General features: G+C 43.4%; 1 protein-coding gene across 1 annotated transcript; it reads right to left on the bottom strand.

Moving 5' to 3' along the window:
- Positions 1–437: 437 nt before the first annotated feature.
- Positions 438–11,126, bottom strand: LOC139931565 (trace amine-associated receptor 13c-like). Its single transcript, XM_071925141.1, has 4 exons — positions 11,086–11,126; positions 6,718–6,889; positions 3,102–4,049; positions 438–743 (listed from the first exon to the last, which is right to left on the bottom strand). Exons 1-4 carry the CDS (start codon positions 11,124–11,126, stop codon positions 438–440), a joined length of 1,467 nt encoding a protein of 488 aa, XP_071781242.1.
- Positions 11,127–14,957: the final 3,831 nt, after the last annotated feature.

Genomic DNA, 14,957 nt, shown 5'->3' on the forward strand with positions numbered 1-14,957 from the left:
TTGTTGATCGAACACCAAGGAACACTGCAGGAGGAAGGAACCACAGGAGCCCAGGTCTCCATCATATCGCTCCGGCTGGGGAACATGGGGCTCACGATGAGGAAACGTCTGAGCAGGAGGTAAGTCAGCATTGGAAACTGGTGCAGCTAAATCATCGGGGGACTGACCCTGAACGACAGATGTGTGTAGCTCGCTCCGCAGACTGGCGACATTAGCAGATAAATCACGTAAACCTTCAACGACATCTCGTAGCGCTTGATCATGTTGCCCAATTAACGCTCCCTGGTTTGAGATGGCTTGGCGGATCGAATCGGCATCTGCTGGGTTCATTCTGGTCAGATCGTACTGACACGATTTCAGGGGAACCCAAAGACAGACACACAGACAGGAGCTTAGTTTTCAAGCAGTGTATTTAGACAGACTGTTCGGGGCAAGAGTCAGGTTAGGTCGGGCACTGGAGCTGTGGCTGGCATGGGCCAAGTAGAGTGGCAGCTGAGGCAGGGTGAGCAGCGGCGTCCCCCGGCTTGGACTGTAGGAGCGGCGGCTCGGCATGGACCGGGCGGAGTGGCAGCTGAGGCGGAGTGAGCAGCGGTGTCTCCCGGCTTGGACTGTAGGAGCTGTGGCTTGGCGTGGACCAGGCGGAGTGGCAGCTGAGGCTGAGTGCGCAGCGGTGTCCCCAGGCTTGGGTCAGGCTGTAGGTCCTGTGACTGGCGTGGACCAGGCAGAGTGGCAGTGGAGGCAGTCTGTGACAAGGAGACGAGGAATCAGAATCGAACAGCAGGCACACAACACAATCTAAACTATGACTAGAAATTCTAGAGTTAACTTGGCTTAAAACGTATAAACGTTCATAAGACGGGTCACTAACCAACAGTCTAGTAGCTGGCAGGCAGCACACTAGAAACTACGATCTGACAAAGACTGCAGGCACAGCAGGGAATAAGTAATCAGTTTGATTGACGGACACACCTCCCCACGTGCGGAATGCAGGTCCAACCTATACACCCACCACACACCGACAGAGAGAGAGAGCCGGAGAGGTGCCAGGCGGCTGCCATGACATGGACTGACTTGAGTCGAGCTTCTAGTCTGCTGAATTCAGCATTATCACCCGATGCTTTTGCCGGGGAACCCAGTCCTCTGAACTGAGTTGATCAGCAAAGCCCATCATGCCATAGGGAATTCCTGGTGTAATCTGGAGACGTACAGTAGATATGATGAAGTGATACACCAATGTATAAGTGCTTTGACAAATGTTGAATTCTGAGGTATTCAGAGGGTGGTTCATAACAACTCCATGTCTGAACCGGTAATCCCTTAAAATAACCCCTTCATTTACATTAATTCACCCCATAATTCATGCAAAATCCCCTTAAAATGAGTTAAGGGAATTATTAATGGAGGAGACCCCATCAAAACCTCCTTAAACCCCCCCTTAATATTTGAATGCTTACTTTCTAACTTAATGATATATTAAGGGAGACAGGAACTTTCTCTAAATAACTCATTAATAACCTGTAAACCTGCACAAAAGACGTGAAGAATCCCTTAATTTCTAGTGTCTCCATGAATCAACCCATGAATAAATCCATTAAAAACCCATGATACTAATCTTACTTTTTTAAAGCTATGTTATTTTTAATGGATAATTAATGTTTATGTAATGAGAAATTAAGGACATTTCAGGGATAAAATTAAGGGGTTTGGTTTATTAGTGATGTGGTTTTTAAAATGTTTTGAAATCTTACTAATGTTAAGATTACAGACACATTTGTCATATCTGTACAACAGGATAACTGGATAGAATGATAGATTCCAATTTTACCAATTTGTTTATGACAGTAAAACATCATGAACCACGACCATCCAAACCAGCAGTTGTAGATTATGGTATCACTTATCATGAGACGCCCAACTACTTTATCTATATTTGCTTATCTTGAGACAGTTATGTAGATGTCATTTAAAAATGTGTTTGCTTAAGGACACAGAAATAAATAAAGTCTTATGTATTGTGCTTTTCAAGATAAGTGCATTCATTTTCCATTGGTGATAGATGGAATATTTTTAAGGCTTGAATATATTTGCCGTTGCATGCTGTACTTATTTTCTGTGCTGCAACTGAAGACAGAGGAAGACAAACAGCAGAACAGAAAGACAAAATATCTCTTGAGCTTAATGGAACTCCTGAAGAGTGTAATTGTAAATATTGCTTTGATGCAGATAAACTGAAAAAAAAAAAATAGAATGATGATGCTAAAGATGACATTATCACTATTGCCTTTGTTTTATGGTGATTGCCTGTACTTTGTCTATGCAAAATTAAATAATGTTAATATTCATAAGTTTGTTATTTGTAACAGTGTGTGAACAAGATGAAACTGTCTCACTGTCTGTCACTGTAGAGCATTACATCAACCTATTTGCTTGTACTGAGTATTTGATGCAGTGTTTTCTGATGCAGTGTGGCCTTCATTGTACTAAAGTTGGTCCATCCTTCTATTATTGAGAAAAAAGCTTCAGCTGTAGTTTATGACAAAAGCCATAACAATGATGTTCATTTTACATCAAAACACCCACACATAACATGTAAAAAGATTTTGATTTGTTGATGTATTCTATCACAATTGTAATTTATGTAAGGGATATTATATTATTATTGCATTTCACCCTAAAATGTTTGTAAAATCCATGTAAGTTTTCTTAACATAAGAAAAACATATATTTATGCTAATGTAGGGCGTTCAAGCGACGTCTTATTTTTCATTGAAATAACTTCAGCCATCTGAGTCATGTGTACATCGATTAAAAAATTCACCATAGAATATACTGTAGCTTGAAAAGAGCAATCAGTAAAGAGACAAAAGTAATCAAGGGCAGACGCACTGAGATGAGGCATGATGTTCCAGAAAATGAGCTCTAACATTGAGTTCATCTGCAGCTAGACAAAACACAAATGTTTTTGAAAAGATTGTTGATAAACACTAGAGAAAAACAACAAAGACCTATCCTTCATACAAGTACATAGAACCTCGTTTTAAAAATAACACATTTGAAAATAGGAATCAGTATGATCTCCTGGCATAACTGTGTCAATTAACAGATAAATTTATGGTTGAAGAATGGCAGTTGAATATTTTCAGAGTGACAATAAGACGGAAACATTTCCTGAACCAAGGATAAAACAAGGCATAAATAATTGGGTTCAAGGTTGAGTTGAAGTAACCCAACCAAACAAATACTTCAAACAGGGCAGCAGGCGTGCTGAAGCCGGTGTAGGCATCAATTATAGAATTCAGAAAAAAAGGCATCCAACAAAAGATGAAAGCACCGACCACAATACCTAGAGTCTTCGCTGCCTTCTGCTCAGAGCGTTTAATCAGTCCGCCTCTTCCTCTGTCATTTGAACTTATACAATGGCTGATGTCTTCAATCTTTCTTACATGCTCTTTAGCCACAAAAAATATTTTAGTGTACAGGCCAACCATTACAGTGCAAGGAAAGAAAAAGGCAATAAGAGTGTCCAGAGTTCCCCACAGGGTGTTGAAGAGCAGGTTGCAGCTGCCCAGGCAGTAGATTGACGCCAGGTATTCTTCTAAACCGGCGACATTGGCCTTTGAGTACAGCAGTCCGTAAGAGTAGAGAGCAGCCAACGCCCAGCTGGCAAATACCATGAGCCAGGCCACCGACATGGTGATGTTCCTGGAGTAATGCAGAGGGTTGCATACCGCTTCGTGTCGGTCCACAGCGATGCAGATGAGGTGGAAGATGGAGACGGAGGTGAGGAACATGTCGAAGCTGGAGTGCAGCAGGCAGAAAGCGTCCCCGTAGAGCCAGCAGCCTCGAACTGCCCGCAGCGCGCTGAACGGCATCACAGTGACGCCCAGCAGCAGGTCGGCCGCCGCCAGAGACAAAATCAACACGTTGGTGGGATTCTGCAGCTGCTTGAAATGAGCGATAGACACAATGACAACAGAGTTCCCCACAACAGTAACCAGCATGCCGGAAACAAACACCACATACAGGGCGACCTGGGTTCCCACACTGAACTGTGTCCGGACACAAGACACATTTGAGCCTGGGAAACACTGTTGCTCTTCAAAAGTCGTCATCATAAACACAAAGACACCTGAACCCTAAACACAAAAACACCCTAACCCTAAACACAAAGACACCCAAACCCTAAACACAAAGACACCTGAACCCTAAACACAAAGACACCTGAACCCTAAACACAGACACCCTAACCCGAAACACAGACACCCTAACCCTAAACACAAAGACACCCAAACCCTAAACACAAAGACACCCAAACCTTAAACACAAAGACATCCTAACCCTAACCCAGAGACAGAGGGTTCAGGACTGAGAGAGAGAGAGAGAGAGAGAAGCTAAGGAGAGATATCTTAGCATCTGTCTTAGTATCTGTCTCTGTCTCTATATACACCTCTGACACTCTCCTGACACACTGCACCATCCAATCACAGGCCTTTAAGTTGCGTACATGGTAACACACAATTTAATTTCTGAACCAACCTCAAACTTGGTAAATCTGAGCCAACACACTCTGGAACATCAGGTTCATTTCTCATTAGTAAGTTCAGCAGGTTTGACCCTGTGGCCCAGGAAACTGCTTCAAAATCCACTGTTCCCTTTGCAAAATGCATCATGTTCTAAAAATAATGCTATTTTTCACTTTCCCTGTAAAGTCACTTTAACAATTTACTTTTGTGACCTTGTTTAACTGGATTATACTGAAACAGTTCAGACATTTTGAATCACAGCCTGGTCTGATAAACGTGAGCTTATCAACTTGGCATTTTATTGATGTGTGAATGGTACATGATGTGATGATTTGTAATTTGTTTTATTTTACACAGTGTCTGCAAATCAAATCTGCCTTTCAGGACAATACAGGTGTAGTTAATTGTTAACCTTTTTATGTGGCAAAATGATGAAAACAGAGATAAAAGGATACCACACAAAAAGCTTTACATTGTTGATTACAGACTAATTTACAACCTAAAACCACAAACCCACCTCAGTACGGTCAGACAGTTCATTTTAGAGATGAAAAAGTTATATGGTTCTAAATTATATTGTTGTAAATCTAATCATCATTCCCTCTGACAGGCTGGCATTAGCACTACCATGCTGCACTCTGTCCAGTGTAGTAGTATACCATAGTATACTAGTATAGTAGTATACCATAGTATAGTAGTATAGTAGTGTAGTAGTATACCATAGTATACTAGTATAGTAGCATACCATAGTATAGTAGTATATTAGTATACTAGTATAGTAGTATAGTAGTATATTAGTATACCATAGTATAGTAGTATATCATTATACCATAGTATAGTCATATAGTAATATACCATAGTATAGTATAGTAGTACAGTACAAATTTACAGAAACATAGGCTCACTAGAAAAATATTTATGTGGGAAATCTCCAATAATTATCCTTGCGCCAATTAAGTAAAGTCTTTATTTTATATGACAGATTTATGTTTTATTTTTCATAACAGATTAAGGTGTAACTTGCAGGAAATTAAAGCTAAGTTATTCCTTATGTATAAAGAAAAGGGGTCCATTGATATCTGGTATAAACCTAAATTAAGGACATACTGTCAAATCAAGAACACTCATATTTCAGAACCCTATGCTATGTTAAACTTACCTAGATGTCCCAGATCTCTTTGTGCACAGTTAAGGTCTGGTACATTACCACTAGCCATTGAAAGTTTAGTAAAACTCCTGAAGATGAAAGAAGTCTACTTTGTGATTTGGAAGAAACTGAGAACGAGATTCATTTTATGTTCTATTGTCTGGCTTATGTTGTATTACAAATGACTTCCGTACGTATGAATTTCTTCTGGCTAGATGATTATGAAAAACTTGAAATATGTTTTAGAAAGGGCAGTTCCCATATTGCTCGCTTCATTTGTAAAGCATGGGAAATAAGGCAAAATATTTTGTTTGTGTGAGTTTGCCGAATCTTTTTCCTTCTTTTACTATTATGTTGTACACCCAGCAGGTCCAGCAGCAGACAAGATGGAACATAAAAAAGATGAAGGACAAGGCAGAAAACTCTTGAGACCAAATCACAAGTCTCCAGCATTAAGTCCTCAGCGAAATCAAGCAGAACATCAGCCAGTTCGGCAGCAACTATGGAGAGAAGGAAGCAGCCATGATGAAGCAGCGGTCTACGAAGATGCAGCTGTATTGGAAGATGGATCACTTGATGAGTTAGCACAGACACCGCTGACCCATGAAGATCGAGCTCAACGGACAACTGAGTATGTACAGAACCACTCTGTGTCGCAATACACTCCACAGCAATTTCCAGATTGTCAGACGCAGCAGCAAATCTTCAAAGATCCAGGACAAACCCAACCAAGGACAAGCCAACCTCCTCTTCATGCTTATTCAACAAATGCCAGGATGGAGCAGCATGTTAAGGATAAAAGAGCATATCACCTGAGAAATGAATTTCATATGCACGATACCACCCCTCGTCTCGTACGTCCTTCGTAGGTGACTACGTGTCTATGCCACTGCAAATGCCGAAGCACCTGGTCAGAAGAGAGTTAGTGAGTTCTGGGCTGCTGAAATTCGACGACCATCCAGAAAACTACTGGGCGTGGAAGACATCATTCCAAGGCATCACACAGGATCTCGACCTAACAGCAAGAGAGGAACTTGACCTGCTCACCAAATGGCTTGGTCCAGAGTCATCCACACGAGCAAAGAGAATCAGGTCAGTCCACACCCACAATCCAACAGCAGGTGTCAACATGATAATGGCAACGCCTAGAAGACTGATACGGATGCCCTGAGGTGATTGAGCATGCTTTGATAAAAAGGCTTGAGGACTTCCCCCGCATCTACAAAAAAGACACTCTTCAACTGAGAGAGTTAGGAGATTTACTCCTAGAGGCGGATTCAGCAAAGTCTGGTGGACTCTTACCAGGCTTGGTGTATCTTGACACTGCACGGGGAGTTAAACCCATTATTGAAAAGCTCCCATACGGTCTACAGGAAAGATGGATGACACTAGGCTCCAAGTACAAGGACGACTATCACGTCTCCTTTCCACCATTCAGCTTTTTTGTGAGATTCATTTGCAACTAGGCAAAGACCAGAAATGATCCAAGCTTTGCATTCTCCTCAGGTAGCAGCTGGAGCCATGCAAAATCAGAAAAAATAGTCAAGTATGATCAGAAGACATCCGTCTCAGTAAGAAAAATGGAGGTGTCAACCACAACTCCAACCTCAGCCTTGTACACCTGGACAGAAAGCAGAGGAACTGGACAAGCAATGCCCTATTCACAATAAGTCACATCCTTTGGCAAAGTGTTGTGGATTTAGAAGCAAGCACCTAGATGAAAGGAAAGCCTACCTGAAAGAAAGATCAATTTGCTTCTGATGCTGTGCATCCACCAAACACATTGCAATGGACTGCAAGATCACTGTGAAATGCAAGGAATGTGACAGCGAAAAGCACATCTCCGCGTTACACCCAGGACCTGCTCCTTGGTCAGCTGAATTGTCCACAACGGAACAAGAGCAAGGCGGGGAGCTAGACAGTGATGCAAGACCTGAGATCACATCTAGGTGCACAGGGATATGCGGTGCTGCTCCCAGGCCTAGATCATGCTCCCAAATATGCCTGGTGAGTGTCTACCCCTCTAACCATCCTGATAAGGCAGAGAGAGTTTATGCAGTGCTAGATGACCAAAGCAATCGGTCACTGGCAAAGTCAGAATTCTTTGATCTTTTTAGCGTCAGCGGCCACTCAACCCCTACACCCTGAGGACATGCTCAGGTGTAAAGAAGACGGGGGGAAGGAAGGCAAGTAACTTCACAGTTGAATCACTTGACGGAAAACAAAGGTAGCACTTCCCACTATCATAGAACGCAATATGATGCCGGGTGACATCTGAAATCCCCACAGCTGATATCACGCAGAACTTTCCTCATCTCGCAGCAGTGGCAGACAAGATACCAAAACTAGACCCCAGCGCTCCTATCCTTCTCTTGCTAGGAAGGGGCATACTGAGTGTGCACAAGGTACGTGAGCAGTACAGTGGGCCTTATAACACACCATACGCACAGCGACTAGATTTAGGTTGGGTCATTATGGGTGAGATTTGCCTCGATGAAGCCCACAAGCCAGATGATGTCAATGTCTACAAGACTAGTGTGCTTCTTAATGGTCATGCCTCATTTCTCACTCCATGCACTAACAGTATCTATGTTAAGGAGCGATTCAGTGCTCCTCCAGAGCAGTATCTTCCGGTCCTAACATGCTATACAGAGAAGCAGTCCCAGACCTCATTATCAACAACAAAATGTGTTTCAGGCCATTTGTCAGCCTAGTGATAATAACCATATTAACAAAGCTACAGGCCAATATGAACAAATTCATAGGCAATTCTATTCAATTGGAAACATGAGTGATTAAAGTGATTAATTAGTATCGTACATATATTATCATACATATATTATATTATTATATTATTTCTTGATCAATAAAGTTCTATCTTATCTTACTACAGGAGCAATAGATGTGCGCATCAAAGCACCATGTCCAAATGCATTTCCCTATTTAAATCGCAAACAATAACACACCATAAACATTCAATTAATTTGTGACGCCAACCTAAACCTCCTACATGTGGTTTCCAGCCGTCCAGGAGGGAGCCGTGACTCGGTGCTGCAGAACAGCAGGGTGTTGTGCGTCTTGACCAGGTGCTGCTGGAGATGCACGGCGCATATTGGACTGAATGGAAGTTAAATTAACCAGTCTCAAGACTAACTAGTTTGTCTCTAGGTGATAGAGGTTATGCATTGACCACATTGCTAAAGCCACAACTGATAAACCTTCAGACCCCTCAGCAGCGATCATATAATTATCATACGGCCACTCGCTCCGCCACAGAGCGCAGCATACTGTGCTGGAAGGCTGTGATGAGTTTGGACGCCGCAGGAAGAAAGCTCCTGTCAAGAGCTACAGTCAAACCAGTGTCCAACTCCGCTGATGACTGGACACCTGACAGCACAGTCTCCATATTATTCCCACAATCCTTTGCAGCGCCCTGCCGTCCGCCTGGAGCTAATAAACTGCATCTATTTGGAGTTAGACTGTGGCTGACGCTTTTTCAATTCTAACTGTAGGCCTAAGTCAAACTGTTTCTTTTTCATTGAATTCAAGGTGTGTTTCTGATGTTGCAGCATTTACAGCATCAGTAATTTCTTGCCATGTTTTTTTTTCTCAGTTGCTGTCACTCCACCGCTTACACTTTTAAAAAGTATATATATTTTTTTCTCTCACTCCCGACAACACTATTTCAGAGTTTGAATTTTTCTTCTTGGGTCTGTTTGCCATTCTCCACCACTCCAGTAATGCTTTTCCATTTGCACACGACCCTTCAGACAGCAGGCCTTTTATGGAGTTGCCAGGGCATCTACCTATGCTAATCAGTCAACAGGCACGCGCATCCAATTAAGGAACAAGTGGCATTCATCATCAGATACACCTGGAATACGCAAAAATCGAGACTCTGCGCATGCTTCATGAATCCCACGTTGGTTTTATGTAGGCATGTTTCTTAAGAACAAAAGTAAGAACAATTTAAGAAAAGTTTCGTGAATGAGGCCCAATGTATTCCAAAGGATCCCTGATGATGACAAACTCAACCTTTCTGTAGAAGATAGCATCTTAACGTCATGGACAAAGAAGTGTACACTGATGAGGAAAACCACTGGGTGGCACCCTTGTCATTTCGCCTAACTTGCAGGCCACTTCCAAACAACAGGGAGCAGGCATCACACCGGCTCTCTTCCCTGCAGCACACTCTCCGGAAAAGGCCAGACATGAGAGAGCATTTTTTTGACTTTATGCAGAAAGTCTTTGACAACCATCAAGCAGCACCAGCTCCTCCACCACAACAAGGTGAAGAGTGCTGGTACCTGCCTATTTTTGGTGTGTAACACCCCCAGAAACCTGGCAAGATCAGGGTGGTCTTCAATTCGAGTGCCCAATACAAAGGCATTTCCCTCAACAACATACTCTTGAGTGGACCTGACCTAAATAACACACTGCTAGGTGTCCTGCTCCGAAAAGAACAAGTGGCCATTACAGCTGACATCAAGCGGATGTTCTACTGCTTCAAAGTCAGGGAAATCAGGGAATTTTCTCAGGTTCCTGTGGCACAAAGATAATGACCCAGACAAAGACATCATTGATTACAGAATGATTGTGCATGTTTTTGGAAACAGCCCCTCTCCAGCTGTAGCCACAACAAGCAGCACGACTTGGTGAGGCAGAGCATGACTCAGAGGCAAAGGAGTTTGTCCTGAGGATTTTTTATGTTGACTATCGTCTTGCATCTGTGTCCAGTGAAGCTGAAGCTGTCGATCTCCTGAAACGCACAAAGAGGATGCTGGCAGAGTCAAACTTGAGGCTTCACAAAATAGCCTCAAACAGTGCCCAAGTTATGGAGGCATTCTCACCAGAAGACAGAGCCAAGGAACTCAAGGATCTGGACTTGGGTGCTGACCCTCTACCTCTCCAGCGAAGCCTAGGAGTGAGCTGAAATCTACAGAATGACAGTTTAACATTCAAAGTGTCACATGATGTCAAGCCATTCACACGAAGAGGAATACTGTCTACAGTCAATAGTCTCTCTACGACCCCCTTGGATTTGTTTCCCCCATTACTATCCAGGGCAGGGCCCTAGTAGGAGAGCTCTCTTCACAGCAGCATGAATGGGATTTACCTCTCCCAGCAGACAAAGAGGCACAATGGAAAGCGTGGTCTGACTCTCTAACAGAGCTTGAACAATTGCAGATCCATAGGCCCTACATACCAATCTCATTGTCACACACTCAGTGGAGGGAATTGTGCATCTTTTCAGATGCATCTACAATGGCAATAGCCACGGTAGTTTACGTTCGTGTTGTGGACACAAAAGGACAGTGCCATTTATAATGGGAAAATCAAATACCATACCCTGCTCATACCATCCCACGCCTAGAACTGTGTGTTGCAGTCTTACGCCCAGGCCACACAGCCTACCTGAGCAGCGCGTGTGCGTCGTGGAACCTGTTGCTTTTCATTTCGGCGCCCATGTTAACAGGTTAGAGCAGCCACACAGCCCGCGTGAGCAGCGCGGCTCAGGCGCGGTGCGGCTGCGGCTCATCTAGAGATTCGGCGTGTCGCCTATTTTTTTCACGTGACGCGCATGGTTCTCAGCAAAAATAGACAGTGAAAATGATCTGTTGATAGTGATATTGACATCATACCAGCAACATTACACCTTTCAATACAGTTTCAATATCTATATCTGTAGAATATGTCACAGACATGAAAAAAATAATTATTCTTTTTAACTCAACACTTCCTGTTTCCGTTTCAAATTAAAAGCCCTCTAGCGTTTCTGTGGACAGAATTCCTTCATTTGTTAACACAAGGCTTTTATTGTGAAATATTTGCAGGACCGTGTTGTAGAAAATTCAGTGACTTGCACGGCTAAATTAGTTGAGTACCGGCTTTTAACTGTGGAAATACGGTAATCATAGCAACAATAGTTAATAAGTTAAAAGAACATCAGGTGAAGGGCAGTTTTTTTCTGGTGTGCTCTCTCTCTCTCTCTCTCTCTCTCTCTCTCTCTCTCTCTGAATGAGGGTAAACAAAAATGACATATATATATCATTTATATATATAAATAATGACATGAAATGAAACATTCTATGGCCATTATCAAAGGCAAACTCAATGTAGAAAGATTGGGCTGGAAGGCAGTGCCTCAGCAGAGCCTCAGCAGCGCCGCAGCAGCGCCGCAGCAGCGCCGCAGCAGCGCCGCAGCAGCGCCGCAGCAGCGCCGCAGCAGTGCCGCAGCAGCAACGCTGTCTGTGTGGACACCACAGGCGTGCGAGCCACAGCAGTTCAGCGAGGTAGCCGTCACACACAGGTAGAGGTAGGCGGTGTGGCCCGGGTGTTAGCTGTTGAGCTGGCTGAACTGATAAGAGGAGAGATTGACATGGAGCTGCATGCAGTCAAGTCAGTCACTGATAGTCGTATAGTGCTTGGCTACATTCACAACACCGGGTTCTATGTGTATGTTGCAAACAGGGTGGCATGCATAAGGAAATCTACCAAACCGGACCAGTGGCATCATGTCGGTTCAGAGCAAAACCCAGCTGATCACGGTACCAGACGTGTCCCAGCAGCACACTTACCACACACCAGCTGGTTCTCTGGCTCAGAATTCCTGAGACAGGCTGACGTACAGGAATTCATTGAGGCAGAGTCTTTCAAGCTAGTGGAACCGGATTTGGATGATGAGATTTGGCCGCAGGTGACCACACTCATAACCAAGGCCACAGAGCAGCCACTTGGGTCAGATAGGTTTCAGCGCTTCTCAAGCTGGAAGTCCCTTGTGAGAGGAATTGCAACACTTAGCCACATTGCTAAGTCATTCTCCAGAGCTTCACACACAGACAACTGCAGAGGCTGGCACAACTGCAAAATACCCCACACCACAGAATTCTTACAGACCAGGACGTCTATCATCAGAGCTGTACAACAGGAGACAAGGAGAAGAGGAGTTCAAGACTCTGACACAGGATGGGAAAGTGTCACGACAAAGCCCTCTTAAAACTCTGGACCCCTTCATCAACGAGGAGGGTTTGATGAGAGTTGGTGGTCGTGTCCAGTCAGACGATCTCTTAGAACATCCTGTGGTTATCCCGGCCAGTCACCATGTAGCCACACTGTTAGTCCGACACTATCATGATAAAGTAGCTCACCAAGGGTGCCATTTTGAAGAAGGTGCCTTACGCACCGCTGGGCTCTGGATCGTTGGAGGCAAAAGACTCATTTCCAGTGTGATCTACAAATGTGTCACATGCAGGAACTTGAGAGGAAGGCTTGAGGATCAGAGAATGTCAGACCTACCTGCAGATAGGGTTGCTGTGGATCCACCATTCACTCACGTAGGCCTTGATATTTTCAGGCCATGGAGCATCATATCTCACTACACAAGAGGGAATACTGCTAAAAGCAAAAGATGGGCTGTCTTATTGAGTGATTGAGTCCATGACGACTTCTAGTTTAATTAATTCTTTGAGATGTTTCTTGTCAATTCAAGGGCTTGCCAAGCACCTTCGTCTGACAGAGGCACAAATGTCATTGGAGCTTGCAAGGAACTCCAAATCAACACTGAAGACACAGAGATCAAGAGATACTTACAGGACCAAGGCTGCACATGGACGTTCAATGCACCCCAGTCATCCCATATGGGAGGAGCATGGGAGCGAATGATTGGCATTGCTTGGCGCATCCTTGATGCACTCCTGCTGAAAAATGGCACTACACGACTCACACATGAAGTTTTGACTACCTTAATGGCTGAGGTCATGGCCATCATGAATGCCAGACCCTTGGTTCCTGTCTCAACCGACGCAGAAATGCCTGAAATTCTCTCACCTGCAATGCTCTTAGCACAGAAAGCTAGCATTGCACCAGCTCCGCCAGGAGACTTTAAGATGGATTACGTCTGCAAAGGCCAGTGGCGGCAGGTCCAAAGTCTAGCAGATTCTTTCTGGAAAAGATGGAGACAAGAGTATCTGACAACATTGCAGACTAGGAGGAAGTGGACTGACAAGAAACTCAACCTTCAAGAAGGTGATGTCGTTTTGCTGAAGGACAGTCAGGTGAAGCACAATGAATGGCCAGTTGGACTCATTGTAAAGGCTATACCAAGCAGTGACAACAGAGTTCGCAAAGTCATGGTGAAGACTAATAAACAAGGGACTGTCAAGGAATATCTCAGGCCTATCCATAAGATAGTTCTGCTTCTATCTAGTAATTAATAAAAGGACTGGAAAATAGTGGTATAATTGTAATTATACCAGGCGGGGAGTGTTCTGACCCCGGTTGGATGTTGCTTCACTGACCTCTGTTGGTTGTTTTTGGGTACTACCTAACCAGTTAAGTTTTGTTTTTTGTATCCTTCATTTTCCCAGTCCAGCACGTCAGCCTGCAGTGTGCATGATAGTTTTCTTTCTCTTTCGTTGAAACCTTGGAGTTGATATGTCCGTAAGTACAGATACTTACCTGTTTTAATGTGATAAATACTAAATGATACAAAAAAGTTAAATATGTTAAAAGAAGTTGAGTTGCATCTAGTATGTAGAAATAATGTACTGCTTTTTTGGGGGATGTTGCTAGCTATCTAATTCTTGAGCTGATGTGTCCAAGCTAATTGTATATCCTGAGATCAGTCAAATTCATTTTAATTGAATTCATTGTGTTTAAAGGATAAGGCTGGTGTTTTTTAATGCATTTCTTACCGTCAACAAATCCTATGAAAATAACAAAATCAGCAATGATTTTGTTTTGCCAACAAGTCTCGTCCATGTAGCCGGTGCCCAATGAAGCCATGTCCCAGCAGCCATAGAACTCCATTGTATTAAAAAAACTATTAAAAACACGTCACAGAGCCATGCCGTTGCACTGGGCAGCATATTTCATCATCACGATGCACCGGGCCAGCCAACTTTTTCCTCAAACAACTTAATAAGCCGGCTGTAAAGACTTTGCGATCTCAGGAAAGTAGTTCTGTAGCACCGAAAATAGTCCCCGGCGTAATGAAGAACTTGTTCCCATTTGAATTTGACTTGGTAATAACTATAACAGCCTGACTTTTCGTGGTAACAGTTAGCGATTTTAAAAATTGAAACTATGTCTTGAGCTGTATTTCAAGATTTTTAGCTTACAATTAGAGCCAATGACTTCCGGGTCGAAGGCTAAAAACAGTACGTGGGATGTCAGAAAGTAACGGGAGTAGAGCAAACGCATTGTTGATTTTGTTAATTTCATAGGATTTGTTGACGGTAAGCAATGCATTAAAAAACACCGGCCTTATCCTTTAAACAAATGGAACT

Source organism: Centroberyx gerrardi, chromosome 17 (assembly GCF_048128805.1).
Source record: "Centroberyx gerrardi isolate f3 chromosome 17, fCenGer3.hap1.cur.20231027, whole genome shotgun sequence".
NCBI classification, from domain to species: domain Eukaryota; kingdom Metazoa; phylum Chordata; class Actinopteri; order Beryciformes; family Berycidae; genus Centroberyx; species Centroberyx gerrardi.

What these genes read in the sequence shown, in the direction of transcription:
- LOC139931565 (XM_071925141.1), bottom strand. Translation starts at nt 11,126, where the DNA reads ATGAAAAGCAACAGGTTCCACGACGCACACGCGCTGCTCAG. An exon ending in GACGCACACGCGCTGCTCAG is followed by an intron (nt 6,890 to 11,085) that starts GTAGGCTGTGTG and finishes TCTTTTTTGTAG; the next exon opens with ATGCGGGGGAAGTCCTCAAG. An exon ending in ACTCTGGACCAAGCCATTTG is followed by an intron (nt 4,050 to 6,717) that starts GTGAGCAGGTCA and finishes GTCCGGACACAG; the next exon opens with TTCAGTGTGGGAACCCAGGT.